The sequence below is a fragment of the Ceratotherium simum genome, chromosome 21, assembly GCF_057802395.1.
Source record: "Ceratotherium simum simum isolate JZ-2026a chromosome 21, ASM5780239v1, whole genome shotgun sequence".
NCBI lineage: Eukaryota > Metazoa > Chordata > Mammalia > Perissodactyla > Rhinocerotidae > Ceratotherium > Ceratotherium simum.
Window position 1 is genome coordinate 10,341,648 of NC_141920.1, and position 16,959 is coordinate 10,358,606.

General features: G+C 41.0%; 1 protein-coding gene across 3 annotated transcripts in view; it reads left to right on the forward strand.

Moving 5' to 3' along the window:
* Nucleotides 1-16,959, forward strand: part of ZFP64 (ZFP64 zinc finger protein) — an 84,248-nt gene that overhangs the window by 20,778 nt on the left and 46,511 nt on the right. For 2 of the 3 annotated variants that reach the window (XM_004430260.3, XM_004430262.3), the window contains exons 5-6: nt 622-873; nt 6,589-8,438. In XM_004430260.3, coding sequence (XP_004430317.1) covers nt 622-873; nt 6,589-7,871 — 1,535 coding nt within the window. In that variant the 3' untranslated portion in view covers nt 7,872-8,438. Of the gene's footprint in view, nt 1-621; nt 874-6,588; nt 8,439-16,959 lie in introns of those variants that run through there. The other variant, XM_087445111.1, reaches the window with a different exon arrangement.

The window sequence follows — 16,959 nt, forward strand, 5'->3', positions numbered from 1 at the left end:
TTATGTGATGTCATCCACCTTCTGCAGGTGTGCTGCCCTCACTTGCCCGTTCACCCCCACACCTTGGGTTTACAGCTGGCAAGAAGGAGGGAAAGAGACGAAGGATAAGACAAGCCATTTCCTTTACAAAAGGGGCACACTTTCCTTCTCTGCCATTTCCTTGACAAGAACTTCATCGCACAATCATGCCTCACTGCAAGTGAGCGTGAGAAATGCAGTCTTCAGCTGGTCAGCCATGAGCTCTCCTAAAACTTAGGGATTCTGAGTTTTAGGGTGAGTCTGTTGTGATAAGGAAAAGGGAGAGAATGGATAGAAGAGACAATGAGCAGTTTCTTATTTTACTTAGCTGTACTTTAAAATTTTTGAGTTGCCTTCTATTTTTAATTAATAAGGAATTCATATTCATTGGAGGAAAAATAAGAAAACACCAATAAACAAAATAGAAGAAGAAACTCCCCCTCTCCCAAGATGTTAGCTCTTTGCCAATCATCCGTCTAGCTTTTGAGGGTTTTCTACGTACTCTTTGGTGATTGTGTATTACTCTTTTCATAGGGCAGTGGGAAATTAGTCTTTTTCTTTTTACGTCTTGTTTCCTGATCCCATCTGTGTGTGTGTTTGAAGGAGACAAACCCCACAAGTGTGAAGTCTGCGGCAAGTGCTTTAGCCGGAAGGACAAACTGAAGACCCACATGCGGTGTCACACGGGCGTGAAGCCCTACAAATGCAAGACGTGCGACTACGCTGCTGCCGACAGCAGCAGCCTCAACAAGCACCTGCGGATCCATTCCGACGAGCGGCCCTTCAAATGCCAGATATGCCCCTACGCCAGCCGCAACTCCAGCCAGCTCACCGTCCACCTCCGATCCCACACAGGTGAGTCCCTCATGCTGTTCTCTCTCTGTGCTCCTAACTTCCTATTGCTTGAATCATAAGCAGCTTAAAGCATTTAGTCACAATGCACGTAAATGAATTGGGGACTTTTGGTCACACCATTGTTTGCAGTTTTGCTTTTCATCTGCCCAGAAGTGCCTTTCTCCGTAAACTAGGGAAAAACATTGTTTATAACTCTATATATATCTCGTGTAACTTTAGAACTTACTCACTGGTAAAGCATGTAATCAAGGAGGTGCACTAAATGAAATAGAGATACAGGCAATGCATTTTTAATAAATTTCTGCATAACGTATGGTTAGGCATTTCAATCATTTTTAAAGTATAATTTGATTAGTTCAGTGTGGGAGAGCTTGATCCAAAAACTCAGCAGACTAGGTAACTCAACAAATGATGTACATTTTTCTTTTGGCAAGTGTATCAGTTAGCTATTGATGCAGTGATGCTGTGTAACATCCACCCCAGAACCTCAGTGGCATATTATAATAAGCATTTATTGCTCACATATTTCAGGTCAGTAGGGGGTTAGCTAGACACTGTTGGTCTTCGCTGGACTTAATCTTATGTGTGGAGAAGGCTGGGTTTCCACTGACCTTGGCTGGGGATCTGCTGGCTGTGGGCTAGCTGGCTGTCCACTGGCCTTGGCTGGAGCAGTCTGACTCTGCTCCACATATCTCTTATCCTTCTTCTGGGACCAGTGGGCTACTCCAGGCTTGTCCTGTGACAATGGCAGAGGTACAAGCAAGCATGCCCCAATGTGTAAGCCCATTTCAAGCCTCTGCTTGCATTAAGTCTGCAAATATCCCATTGGCTATTGCAAGTTATATGGTTGGGCCTCGTGTCAAGGGATGGGGCTGAGCTCACCAACAGTGGGAGGTCACCACAAGGTTACATGGCAAAGGCAAGAGATACAAGGAGGGGTAAAGAATTGGGGCCATTTTTGCAAACAACCACAGTTCACCCCACCATCATTCACATCTCTCTGACATGCAAAATGCATTCATACCTTCCCAAGACCCCACAAGTCTTATCCAATGATTGGCTCAGGCTTAAAGACCAGGATCCTGTGATCTCCGTCAGGTCTGGATATGGCTCCTCTTGACCTAGAGACCCTTGAAGTAAAAAGACAAATTGTTTGTCCCCACACTCCCAACATACAGTGGTGAAACAGAGCTGGGATAATTATGATAACCCTGCTATTAGAAAGGGGAAGAACAGGAGGCACTTGCAGTCACTGGTCCACAGATTTCTGAATTCCCTTTGGGCAAATGTTCCCAGGTCCCCCCACTTTGGAGATGGGGAATGATTCTTGATTAGGCCTTGGCTCAGCCCACCAGTTCTTGACTCTGTCCACTGGAGCATCCTTTCCATCACCTTCCTTAGCCACTTCTGAAAAGGATTGGAAAATGTCCCTTTGAGAAACTTAACCTGCTTTCTGCCTACTGAAAGTTGGGGATCTTTTTAGATTTTGTTTTAGTCTAGGCTGGTGACAGCTTTGCTGCTAGAGCTATCTTAAAAACTTTGTGAGTTTCCTGTGTATCTATGTGCCAAAAGGGACACCCACAATTCTTTTGGAGACTCACCTCTCCTCTAAACCCAACTACAGGTACCTTCGGCATATAACTTTCTGTGGGTTGAATCCCTTGAGACTTCTAGGAATCCTTGTCCAGCTGAGAGAAGCTACTTGGCACCAGCTTAATTCTTTTGGAGATTTTAACAAAGAGCCTTACATTCACACCCTCATTTCTCAATCGGTCTTCCTCTGAGACCAGTTCCCTGAATATGATCTTTGTCCCTAGCCTTTTGTCTTACTTTGAAAACCTTTTGCTGGTGGAGATGAGAATCTTTATCCAACCCAGCACATCTTTGATTTTCTGTATTCTCTCTAAATTCCGTTTAGAAAATGGCCAGTTTGGATTTTCAGTTTGTCTCTTTCTTATAGTACCTTATCATATGCAGCCAGTAAGACACTTTCACTGTTCTGCCTAGAAGTAATCTCTTGGCATAAGTCCAAAATTCAATACATATGTTTTCTAAGTTACTGCAGGAGATAGTTTTACCAAATGTTTGCCATTAAATAGCGTGAATTACCATTTTTCCAGCCCCTACCTGCTACCCAGTCCCAAAGCCAATGCTTCATATTTTAGTTTTCTGTTACAGCAGCACCTCATTTCTAGACACCAGTGTCTGTATCAGTTCTCTATTGTCACGATAATGCAGTGTAACAAAAAACCCACAAAATCTCAGTGGATACAACAGTATGCCTTTTCTGTTCACACATTGGGGATCAGCTGGTTGTCGTCCAGGCGACTCTGCTGACCTTGGCTGGGCTCACTTACAAGTCTGAGCATTTGCTGGCTACGGGCTGGCCATCCGCTGGCCTTGGCTGTGGTAAACCAGCTTTGCTCCACATATCTGTCATCCTCCTCCTGGGACCAACAGGCCAGGCCAGGCTTGTCCTTCTCATGATGATGGATGACAGAGGCCCAAGTGAACAAACCCCAACGCACAAGTCCATTTCAGCCATTACTTGTATCAAATCTACTTAACATACCATCGGCCAAATCCAATGACACGATTGAGCCTACTGTCAGGGGTCATGGCAGGTCATCCTGCCCCTGCCAGGAGAGCATGCATAATTATATACATAGCAGAGGCCATGGCTTCATGGAGGGACAGGAGGTGGGGATATTTGGGAACATTTCTGTAATCTACTATAGCAAGTTAAGACATTGGCGTAACTGATGCCCAACTGATTTTCTTCGGAAATCTACCCCAGCACAAGGTATAGTAGCTCAGGGATTCACTTATGAAAGTTGTTCAGAATGATTTTGACTTATAGGGATAAACTTACCATTTATAGCAGCATCTTTAAATTGGTCTGGAAAAGGTGTGCTTTCTAAAAATTTAAATGTGTGCCATTCATGCATTGTCTCCATGGAATGTTCATTTCCCTTTTATCAATCTGTGGCACTTATAAAATTTTACAAATTGTAAAATGAATAGGATCTTGTTTTTACCCTTCCTTTGCTTTGATAGACTGCGTTGTCCATTGTCTTAGTAGCAACCTAAACCCGAGAAAGATCTGTCACCCTCAGTGTCTTAGTCGCTTATTCATTCAACAACATTCGTTAACTCCCCACTGTGTACTGGACACTTCGGGGATCAGGTAATGGGCAGGAACGAACATAGTCATCAGCTTTGGACAGGGACTGTTACTGACCAGTATGCCTCATTTAAGAAATAAATATATGGTTAAAGGGAAAAAAAAAAAAAGATGATGAAGGGATTTAAAAGCCTTTGCTTTCATGTCTGAAAGTGTTGTTAAGCTCTGCCACTCAGCTGTGAGATTTGTTTATCTGGTTTTTCTCGATGTCACCTCTGCTGATTGCTAAAAGGAGCAGAAAACTTTGTCACTAATTTGGGCAGGGATGTAACTAGAAAACCTAGTAGAACATTCTGGAACAGGGATTCTTACTCTGGGTCCACAGGCCCCTCCACCTAGGGATCCATGAATAGAATTTAGGAGGTCCATGAATTTGGATGGGAAAAAAATTACATCTTCATTTTCACTAACTGGTACTGAAATTTGGTGTGTCCTTCAATTATGAAAATAGGCAACCAGGAGCTGGCCCCGTGGCGTAGTGGTTAAGTTCCGCATGCTCCACGTCGGCGGCCTGGGATCGCAGGTTCGGATCCCTGGCGAGGACCTACAGCGCTCGTCAGGCCATGCTGTGGCGATGACCCACATACAAAATAGAGGAAGACTGGCACAGATGTTAGCTCAGGGCTAATCACCCTCAGCAAAAAAAACAGAAAATAGGCAGCGCATCTGGTAACAGTGCCTATGAACTTGTCGCCAGGAGAAATCACAGATCTTTTCATAACAGTTGTTGCAGATAGATCAAAGTATCGTTTACGCTCTTCTTGATTTAGAAACCATTGCAGTTACTAGACCCGCCGCGAGATCTTGTTATTTAATGCATTAATAAAGCACACATTGCCATATCACAAATTTTTTCTTTTTTTTAGCAACTCTTTCAATATAATTGGTTTCTTTTGTATTCCTATTGATTTTTATTTTAGTTTACTTTGTGCATTTACATATTATTCTGAGAAAGGGTCCATGGGTTTCACTAAACTGGGAGAAAGAGGTCGATGGCATAAAGAAGGTTAAGAACAACATTCTAAGGCTGAGGTCAGCACGGCCGGATAGCAAATCTTTTAGGCTTTGCGGGCCATACAGTCTCTGTCACAGTTGCTCACCTCTGTGATTGTAGCATGAAAGCTATCATAAACAACACAGAAACAAATGGACGGGGCTGTGTTCCAATAAAACTTTATTTGCAAAAACAGGCTGTGGGCCAGATGGCCATAGCTTACCATTCCTTGTTCTCGAGTTTAGTGTGCATAATCTCAGTGGCGTTTAGTCATACAAAGCACTGGGTTTGAGCTTCTCAGTTTTCCAGAAGCTTGTTAAATTTGCTCCCCCCCATCTTTAATTGCATTTATCCAGCAGCGCATGGTGCTATTATAGACCTTATACCAGAAAGCTGGAACACAATCTCACTCTTTTGAGCTTGTGGCCTAAGAAAGTGAACATCGGTCATATGAACAGATAATTACCCAGCATCTAAGAATACCAGCTTTGGAGTCAGCCTGGGTTGGAATCCAAGCCCTGCCACGTACTACTACACTGCTACTGCTCAGTGACCATGAGCAAGTTGTATCGTCTCTCGAGGCCTCAGTCTCCTCATTTGTACAGTAATGTTTAGAGTAAAATTGATAATAGCACCCGCCTCATGGCAATGTTGGGAGCATCAAATGAGACCATCCTTGTCGAGTGCTCAGCAGAGCCCCTGCCATCCCAGAAGCACTGAAGAATGTTCGCTGCTGTTATTTTGCCTGCCTAAGCGATATTGAAATGGGCAGGGTCACCAATTTGTTTGAATTATCAGTGCCTTAGATAATTTGGACTTGACATTCCTTGAGGAAACAAATTTGGAATATCACGCCCACTCAGATCCTTGCAATTTCACTCTCCCTGCTCATCTTTCAGTGACTATGAATTTAAAAAAAAAAAACCAAAAGCAGCTGGATTTTGTAACTTCACAAGAACGCAGCTGGCAATGAAGGACAAATAAATTTTGGGCAATAAACACGTCTTTATTAATAAAAATCTGCATGAAGTATAAGCTGGGCGTTTCGATCATTGTAAAAAGAGTATTCTGATGAGTGAGCACGAAGTTGACTGATTCGAAAATGTGTCCTTCAATCTGTTACAACAGGTAACTCAATCAAAATCAACGGATGATGCAAAACGGTACAACTGTGAACCATTAACTAGCAGAGCGGGCACGTTCACTAGATGAACGATAGGTTGATTGTTTTAAAGAATATACTAAGTATATTCGCAGATCTTGTTTTATTTGGGACAATTAAATAGCTCTTTTCCATCTCAGTTTTTCTTCTGGGTGTTGTAACGGTGGTGGTGCACCCAAATCGGTGGTTTAGGTTTGGGGAAAGAAAAGCAGCCCCCGACCCCCACTTTTTTCCTCCCAGGGGCTGCTGGGAGCTGCAGTTAGAAGGTCTCCACCCGCCCGCCTTGGTATAAGCGATTTTCTGGTGTGTGCTTCGGGGGGATCCGCTGTGGTTGTTGCCTGCCTGTTCTTATGGAAACTCACCTTGTGTTAACAGGGGACGCCCCCTTCCAGTGCTGGCTCTGTAGCGCCAAGTTCAAAATCAGCTCGGACTTGAAAAGGCACATGCGCGTGCACTCGGGGGAGAAGCCTTTCAAGTGCGAGTTCTGCAGTGTCCGCTGCACCATGAAGGGCAACCTCAAGTCGCACATCCGCATCAAGCACAGCGGGAATAACTTCAAGTGTCCGCACTGCGACTTCCTGGGGGACAGCAAGGCCACCCTCCGGAAGCACAGCCGGGCGCACCAGGCGGAGCAGCCCGAGAAGTGCCCCGAGTGTAGCTACTCCTGCTCCAGCGCGGCCGCCCTGCGCGTGCACGAGCGCACCCACTGCCCCGACCGCCCCTTCAAGTGTCGCTACTGCAGCTTCGACACCAAGCAGCCCAGCAACCTGAGCAAGCACGTGAAGAAGTTCCACGGCGACGTGGTCAAGAGCGAGGCCCTGGAGAGGAAGGACGCGGGCCGGCAGAGCAGCCGGCAGGTGGCCAAGCTGGACGCCAAGAAGACTTTCCACTGCGACCGATGCGATGCCTCGTTCATGCGGGAGGACTCGCTCCGCAGCCACAAGAGGCAGCACAGTGAGTACGGTGAGAACAAGAACTCGGACGTGACCGTCCTGCAGTTTCAGATCGACCCCAGCAAGCAGCCCGCCGCGCCCCTCACTGTGGGGCACCTCCAGGTGCCCCTCCAGCCCGGCCAAGTGCCCCAGTTCAGCGAGGGGAGAGTCAAAATCATCGTGGGGCATCAGGTGCCCCAGGCGAACACCATCGTCCAGGCTGCGGCTGCCGCGGTGAACATCGTCCCCCCCGCCTTGGTGGCCCAGAACGCGGAGGAGCTCCCGGGGAACAGCCGGCTGCAGATCCTGCGCCAGGTCAATCTGATCGCCCCTCCTCAGGCCTCCGGGTGTCCGAGCCAGGCGGGCGCGATGACCCAGCCAGCTGTCCTGCTGACCACTCACGACCAGACTGACGGAGCCACTCTGCACCAGACTCTCATCCCCACGGCCCCTGGGGGCCCCCAGGAAGGCTCTGGCGGCCAGACTTTCATCACCAGTTCGGGTATTACTTGCACTGACTTCGAAGGCCTTAACGCTTTGATTCAGGAGGGGACCGCTGAAGTGACTGTGGTCAGCGATGGGGGCCAGAACATCGCCGTGGCCACCACCGCGCCGCCTATATTTTCCTCTTCTTCCCAGCAAGAGTTACCCAAGCAGACTTACTCCATCATTCAAGGAGGAGCCCACCCAACTTTGCTCTGTCCAGCAGATTCTATACCGGATTAGTACTTAAAAAAACAAAAGAAAGGGGAAAAAAGGAGTGATGAAAAAGAGGTCATAAATAGAATTCTCTAAGAGGTTTGCTCTTAATGTTTTTTTAAGGACTGTTGTGAGCCGTTGTTCCCCCCTCCCCCGTAATAATTGTAATTTTATACTGCTTACTGTAATTTTTTAACCTGTAATAACTTTGAGACCACCTCTGACTCGCCATGTTCTAACTGTTGTAGAATCTTAGACGTTACCAAGATGTTTCCAATGAGGGTCTGGAATTAAATGCATTTAGTGAATACATTTGTTTGTTTCCAACTTGATTTTGCAACTCTTATAATAAAGGTTTTTTCCACTTCATTAAATTTGTGAGTAGATGGTACTTCCCAGCCTCTCTTAAGTCTCTCTTCTGAAATACCCACCAGAGTTTGGGGTATTCGTGTTTTAGTACATGGATACAAATCTGTTGGCACAAAGGACCATTTTCTGCATAATGTTAATGGATCTTTGACCAAAAAAAATGTTTCGTGCTAATAAGCAAAAAAGGAATGGTTTCCTAATAAACTGTTACATGATTAAAATATACTGAATGTTAATGATTCTTTAGAGTCATGGTATGATTTGGGATTGAAGGGATGTGAATTATCGTAATTAAAGAGAACTTGGGGAAGCAAAGGTTTTTAGTCCTCGCTCGTAAATATTATACAAATGACTTACCTTCTTCACAGCCAAATTACATATGTGTGGTTCCGAAAGTGACCCAACTATCATTTTCATTTTGAAACTTCAGACTGATGAACCTGATATTTCTGTTTAGATGCAAATATCATGCAAGTTCCCGCTCAGCCTTAGGACAGAGAGTTGCAGGACACCATTGTTTTACATATTAATGTGTGTACAATCCCAGGGTCCAGACAAGTGGGACTGGAAAAGCACCTAGGTTTTTCCAAAGCATAGGCTATATTGAAAAGATAGAAATTAAAATTTTATTCTGTTTTGAATTGAAACGCTGTTTTATCAGTAGGTGGCGCCAGAGAGCGAGCTAGAATTACCCATGTTTAGACCCAAAGACATCAACTAGGGTCCTAATCTCTCTGATTTCCAGGCTCTAGCATGATCTTCAACTCCGGTGGGCTCTTAATAAATAGTGAGTGAATGAAAGCTGCTCTCACAGAGTGTCAGCAAGGATTGGAGAGGAGGGAGGTCACTCCACCACTTTTCTTCTCTAATGCAAACTTATTTAATCAAAATTCTCATGCAGATCAGCTCACTTTTATAGAAATATATTATTTTTCACTTCTTTTATGGTAATACACTGAGGAAATATACAAAATGGTGCTGCTAGAAACCTTGAGGGTCGCCTGCTGGAAATTGCAAGTCCCTCCTTTAGGAAATAGAGAAAGAGCTAGAACTCGGGCATTGTCTGCTTGGGTTCTTTGATCCTTAATATTTGAACACATTTCTGGTAACTTGCTGTGTTTTCTTTGCCAGAATTTGTTTATTTTCATATCGGCAATAGTAATAATGAGTCATTAACTATGGTTTGGTAAGAAATCGAAAAAGCTTACAGTGTACTTCTGTTAGTATTTTAATAATTTCATTGCTTTAGAATTATTGCTTTAATTTTAGCTGGGAAACTTCTACTGTCATAAACACGTTTTCTACATCTTTCTGCCCAGAGGGACTCTCTTTTCAACTTTTAAAGGATTTTTTTCCTGATTATGAACATAATGTATATTCAAGATAGAATATATGGGAAACACATTATATTATTCAGAAAAAATTGAATTCGCTAATAATCTTAGTACCCAGATGTAAAAATTATCACCATTTTGAGTGGACTTCCTTCTAATCTGTTTTTCTATGCTTATGTATGAATGTTTTCCACTCTGGTTATAGAGTTGGGGTTGAATTGAGCATACTATTTTCTTTTTATATACTGTATTTCTTTTTGTATCTTGATATCCCCACCTATAATGCTGCCCTCCATTTATATCTATACAATTATACAAAATACAGAATTATACAAAAACCAAGTCAGTAATCTCCAGCCCCCTGCCTATTGTCACCCCACCCAAGGTAAGTAATGTTAATTTTCCCTGTGTTCATAACAACATGCATAGACTCCAAAGATAATGTAGAAAGGGTTTTTTCCTATTTTCGTAGTAATTGTATCACACAATGTACATTTCTCTGCAACTTGCCCTTATTATTCTATTTATTAACAGTATGTGGGTCAGGCTGGCCCTGTGGCTCAGCGGTTAAGAGCACGTGCTCCGCTGCTGGCGGCCCGGGTTGGGATCCCAGGCGCGCACTGAGGCACCACTTCTCCGGCCATGCTGAGGCCGCGTCCCACATACAGCAACTAGAAGGATGTGCAGCTATGACATACAACTACCTACTGGGGCTTTGGCGGGGGAAAAAAAAAGGAGGAGGATTGGCAATAGATGTTAGCTCAGGGCCAGTCTTCCTCAGCAAAAAGAGGAGGATTGGCATGGATGTTAGCTCAGGGCTGATCTTCCTCACAAAAAAATAAATAAATAAATAAATAAAACCTTGAGCCTAATAGAGCATCTGGAACATTTGAAAAAAACAGTACTGTGGGTCAATACAGTTATCCCTAACTTTTTTTTTTTAAGCAGAAGGTAGTAATATGAATATGCCATGCTTCATCAACCATTTCTCTATTCATGGATATTTAGGTTGTTTTTGTGTTTGCTTCCCATTACAAACTGCCTCAGTAAACGTCTTACGGAATTCCTCATATTCAGCTGTTTTTTTGGAATTTCAACAAGTTTCCGCAGTTTGTACTTGCATAGATTCCGATTACTTTTTCAAAATGGTAGTCTCGTCTGTGGTGTGGTCTCCAACTATTGCCAATCCTGGGTGTTATTAATCTTGAAGTTTTGTCAATCTGATGAGTGAAATGGGTGATATGCTCTTTGTGCGTTTCCCCACGTGGTGTTTTGATCTGCATTTCTGTGGCATCCCTGCATAGACTTATTGATCGTTTGCACTTTTCTCTTCTATGAACCTGAAACCCATACTCCCTATTTTCCCCCTTCAGTTGTTAGAAACTTGGGGATATGAACCCCATGTCTGTCGCTTATTGCTGAGTTTCCTCCTCCCCGTCCTTTGTCTTTTGACTTTCCTCGTGGTGCTTTACCACGTAAAAATATCTTTGTATGCAGTCGATTTCTTCTGTTGCTTCATTTATGGCTCCTGTATTTTCTAGGAAACTCCTTTCCCTGAATTAAATAGGTTTTTTTTTTAATATTCTTACTGTTTGTTTTTAGTTAGCATCTTCCTACAGCAAGAATTCATATTTATATATGTGTGATACAGGAGTTTCACTGGCCACATATACCAGGACCATTTGTTAAATAAAATATTATTTTCTTCGGAACTGAAATCCTAATTTCACCTTTAGATGAAGTTCCCAAATACACTTGGATCTATTTCTGGAATCTCTGTTTTGTCCCACTGATCTTTATATCTTCTCTGGTTTGCCAACATCACATAGTTTATTATATTAGCATTAAGCCAGGCCTTAGTATCTTTTAGACTTACAAAGCCTCCTCCTAGCTATTCTTTTCCAAAATTTTCTTAGCAATTCTTAGATATTCATTCTTCCAAATGAACTGCCATTTTATCCAGCACCTCTCCCTCCAAAAAGATAATCTTTTGAGGATTTTGATTCAAATTCCATCAACGTGATATATGAACTTATAAAAAGAATGACTTTTTAAAAAATGTTAAATCTTCCACCCAAAAACCTTTATTCAAATCCTGTTGAAAACATTATTCAATAAAATTATATAGTTTTCTTCATAGATAGTCCATTCTTATTATATAAGGCCTGTATTTTCTTATTAGTGTATAATTTTATTGTATTTATAAATAGGGTTTTTTCCATTTTAAAATAATTGTTTGTTGCAAACATAAAGAATAGCCATATTTGGTATATTTGTCTATATTGAGCTACCTTACCAAAAATTCTTATTAATCGACAGTAAGTATTTATTAGAAACTCTTGGTCCCTGATAAGTATGATTTATGATGGTTATGATACAGTCATCTCATTGCCAGGTTGTTTTATCTCTGCCCTTGCAGTATTTATACCACTTTGTTTGTTTTCTTGTCCAATTGCGTTAGTCGAGCCTCCGAGCAATGGTTGACTCAGCTAGCATCCCCGTTGCGTCTCTAATGTTAATTTGAATGGCTGTAGAATTTCCCGATTTAATATAATATACACTGTTCCTTTGAGTGGTGGTTTTTATAGTTCTTAGGTCATTTTCTTCTACTCCAATTTTCACATAAAGTTTTTATCAAGGTGGGTTGCTGAATTTTATCAAATATCTTTTGGCATTAACTATTAGGGTTTTGCACCTGCATATGTTGATGTCACAAATTAGTGTGGGACATAGCCTGGCACTGAGTCACCTTGAGTTCCAGAAACAAGCCCTCTTGATCATGTTGGATTATTCTTCGAATACATTGCTGGATCTCATTTGCTAGTAATTTACTTGAAATTTGTACAACTAAATGCGTAAGCACAATTGATCTCTAGTTTTCTTTTTTGTGCTCTGATTTTTGCCTTTTTGTTCGTTCTCAGTTACGCTACTCTGAAAATAAATTGGGGCTCTTTCCTTCTTTTTTCAGCGACCAACAGTAGTTTGGCCCTCTCAACAATTGTCTGTTTATTATCTGTGCTGACGTACATCCTTAACAGACTTTCCAATGTTTTCTGTAATTGCCAGTCTGTTCATGTTTTATATCTCATTTGGATGAATTTTGGTAATTTATATTTTGCAAAAGAAAAAAATCATTTGCTTGGCTCTAAATTTTCAAATCTGTAACCCTATAATGCTATTTAACATTCTCCTATAATTATTTTAAAATCTTTAGCATTTTCTTATTAGTGATTAGTAATGCTAATTAGTGATTAGTAATTTTCTTATTACTATTGTATTTTTTTTTCTATTTTCAGTCTTCTCCTTAGTTTTCCAAGAGTTTATCTTTTTTGTCATTTGTAAAAATAAAAGTAAAGCTTTTGCTTTTATTTATTCTTCCTCTACCCCCCTCCATTTTATTCATTTCAGCTTTTATCTTTCATCTATATTAATTCTTTCGAAACCCTGCTTTTCTTTCATTTATCTTGTGATTCTAATTTCTTGTGTTCACTTATTTTCAGCCTTTAATGATAAATGCATTTAACGCCATATATTTTCCATTCTAACCTCACCTATGTTAAAAGATAATTTTTTTTTTTAAATCTTTTTGTGTATGTGTGTGTGAGAAAGACCGGCCCTGAGCTAACATCCATGCCAATCCTCCTCTTTTTTGCTGAGGAAGACTGGGCCTGGGCTAACATCCGTGCCCATCTTCCTCTACTTTATATGGGACGCCGCCACAGCATGGCTTAACGAGCAGTGCGTCAATGTGCACCCGGGATCCGAACCCGTGAACCCCGGGCCTCCGCAGCAGAGCGTGCGCACTTAACTGCTTGCACCACTGGGCCGGCCCCAAAAGATAATTTTTTAGAAAGTTAAAACCATGACTGTCATACAAGTAGAAAATGAACATGTGTTAGAGATTTTATTTAACTCATTAAGTAATGAGAGAATCAGTAAGATGTTACAACAGGTTCCAAGGAGAATTTAATGAATGCATACTTACACAGGCAATCAGGAATGCTGAAGTGAATTTACAGACATGGAAAACTGGTCAGTATCTCCGGGGCAATAATCAGTTACATTCCACCAGACAAGGTCTGTTTGCATTCCTGTGGATGAGCTATTTGCATTATTGTATGTTTCTATAACTCACAAAGTTGTAAAATACCTCGAAAACAAGGAAAGGTACTAACCCCTATAGAGTCAGATAACCCCAAGCTGGGAACTGCCAGGACACCCGGTAATCTTTTTTGCCTATTTCAGAGTCTTTCAACATTTTCATGACATCCATATTCCTATAGATTTTTATATAAAGTGGTCTTCTTCCACAAATTTCTTGATGCTTTGTTATTTCAGGTTTAGTGTGGGTTGGTTGGTTTGGAGAGTTGGAGAGACAGACTCCCAGGGTTAATTTAAAGTTATATACGTGTTTCTTATTTTTCAAGTAGGTACAATTTGTGAAACTCTTATTTTGGTTTTTGGTTTCTGATATTCATGGGTTTTGGTCTGAGGATGTGACCTGTAAAATAATGTGCTTTTTGTAATTTATTAGTTTTCTTTATGGCCATGTAGGTGACCAATTTTTGTAAATATCTGGTAGATATCTATGAATCAAGCATGTTGACTTTGTTATCCCGTCCTTCTAAACCTCTCTTAGTTTTTGTCTACTTGACAAACTTTGAAAGAAGTATTTTTAAACCTTTCACTATGGTTGTGTTTTTTGGTCAAGCTTTTCTTAAATTACTAGGTTGTTTTGTTTTATTATATTTTGCCATATGTTGTTTGATGCATACAAGTTCGTGGCTATTTTATGTTCTTTCTCAATTTCATATTTTATCCTTTATTATGTACTTGTTCTTTCCATTTAATAGCTTTTGACCTTAAATTACACTTTATCTCATAATAATATTCTAAGTCCTATTTTGTATTTCATTACATTTGCCTGGTTTATCTTTGCTGACTGTTACTTAATATCTTTCTTCATCAGTTTCTCTTTATCTTTGGTAGGAGAATTCAAACCCTTTGCATTTATCATAGTGACACATACTTAGTATTATTCACTTCTGTCTTATTTAATAGTTGCTGTTTATTAAACTTTGTGACTTTCTCCTTTTCCCTGTCCAACTTTTCCCTTTTCTCTTGAAAGTTCTTCTGTATGTTTCCATTCTGCTCATAGTTACTCTCCAAACTTGAACAATTATTTTTACATTTCTCTATTGCTACATCAAATATAAATATTAACTGTGCCCAACCTTCCATTAAGTCTCCCTCCACATAAGAGGAGGACTTTGGACCTCATCTCTCTCTTTACCCTTCACTCCCCAAATCCTGAGTTGTGCTAAGAGAGCTTACAAGTTAATTTCCAGGCTTTCGTTAAGTTTTGCCCTACAGTAGATCTCATACCTTATAATTCCCAAATTAGCATCATCCATTTAGATTGAACCAAAGATTACAACATTCATCGTATGCTATAATTTCTTATACTCTCCTTCTGCCCCTATTTCACAGCTTTATTCTGACTTTATCTTTATCCATTAGACTAATTTCTTGCATATATTCCTCAGAAAGGGCATGTAGGTGGTATTTTTTTTGTCTTGGCAGATGAATGATACCTTGGGACATAGGATTCTTTTCTCTTCAGTAATCTTTAAATTCTGTTCTAGTGGAGATCGACCCATCCGATCCAATTCTTGGATGCCCTAGATCCAGTGACCAGCAAAGTTGAGACAAAATAGCAGTGTTGCCAGGAAAAAAAGTTGGGCGGTCTCTCGCCTTAGCCAATCAATTGAGAGAACCAGTCTCTGAAGCTTCCAGAATAGAGGAGGGGGCTTAAAAGTAGGAAACGTTATTAATCTTGAAAATTTTTTGTTGTTCATTTCATCCAATTCTTGGCAACAAAATTATGGTTATATAAATTGAAATTTACATTTTTTCTTCTGTATGACCATAGGGCTCCAAGCTTTAAACATTTCTTCTACATCAAATTATCATTAGAAACAATTTTTTTTATTTTGTAAATAACAAAATATTACACATTTTGATAAATAATTTTTTAAAAAAAGCAAAATTTTACTGGTAATGTATATCTTAACGAGATAGGCCTAGTTTTTAATCAGCTTGTATATCCTTAATGAATATTACTTTAAAAAAAATTTTTTTACCAACTGTTAGAATGACATACAAGTAATTTTCAGTTATAGTCCCAATTTTCTTCTTTATTGCTGTAAACTTGAGAAGTCTCATTCACGTTGAACAGGATGTCAACCTTAAAAATAAAACAGCCAGTTATTTTACCAGCAAAATGAGTTTATTCCAGGAAAAAACAAAGAATTGCAATTCCGGGCCTGCATGCTATGGCAAAAGCCATAGGCAAGTCCAGCAACCAAAGGAGAAGAATGTTAATTTATAGGGATAAAGGAGGAAATTGGGAGAGGTTGTTTTTTTTTTTGTTTTTTTTTTTTTTTATTTTATTTTTTCCCCCCAAAGCCCCAGTGGATAGTTGTGTGTCGTAGCTGCACATCCTTCTAGTTACTGTATGTGGGACTCGGCCTCAGGATGAACGGAGAAGTGGTGCCTCGATGCGCACCCGGGATCCGAACCCGGGCCGCCAGCATCGCAGCGCGCGCACTTAACCACCAAGCCACAGGGCCGGCCCATGGAGAGGTTGTTTTGAACAAAAGTCCATTGGAGAAAAGCAAGAGTTCAGGGTAGTGATGGTTTCTCCTGGCTGAATTGCTGGGGTAGTTGATTTCTGTTTGGAATGCAATGTACATTTCTTCCTGTAATTGATGATTCTTTCCTGTTGAGATTTCTTTCTGTTGGGGTCTGTAATTGACTTATCTTTGCTGTAATTGACCTCCAGTGGTACTTTTTGGGAGCTCCTCCTTCTAGCCTCCTGACTCCATTTTAAATGAGATTTCCCTTTATTAATTTTCACAAGGATATAGAAGTAGAAATTTTATTGTTATAGCAATGCTTCTCAATTATTTTAATTCCTTCTGAATTACATACCAGAAAAATCACATAGTGGTCAATCATAATTAACTGGGTCAATTTTTTTAAAAGCAAAGAACTAAAAACTACCTAGGGGGCCGGCCCCGTGGCTTAGGCGTTGAGTGTGCGCGCTCCGCTGCTGGTGGCCCCGGGTTCAGATCCTGGGCACGCACTGACACACCACTTCTCGGGCCATGCTGAGGCCGCGTCCCACATACGGCAACTAGAAGGATGTGCAACTATGACATAGAACTATCTGCTGGGGCTTTGGGGAAAAAAAGGAGGATGATTGGCAATAGATGTTAGCTCAGAGCCAGTCTTCCTCAGCAAAAAGAGGAGGATTGGCATGGATGTTAGTTCAGGGCTGATCTTCCTCACAAAAAAAATAAAATAAATAAATAAATAAATAAATACCTGGGATTTCTTTCCCAGTCATG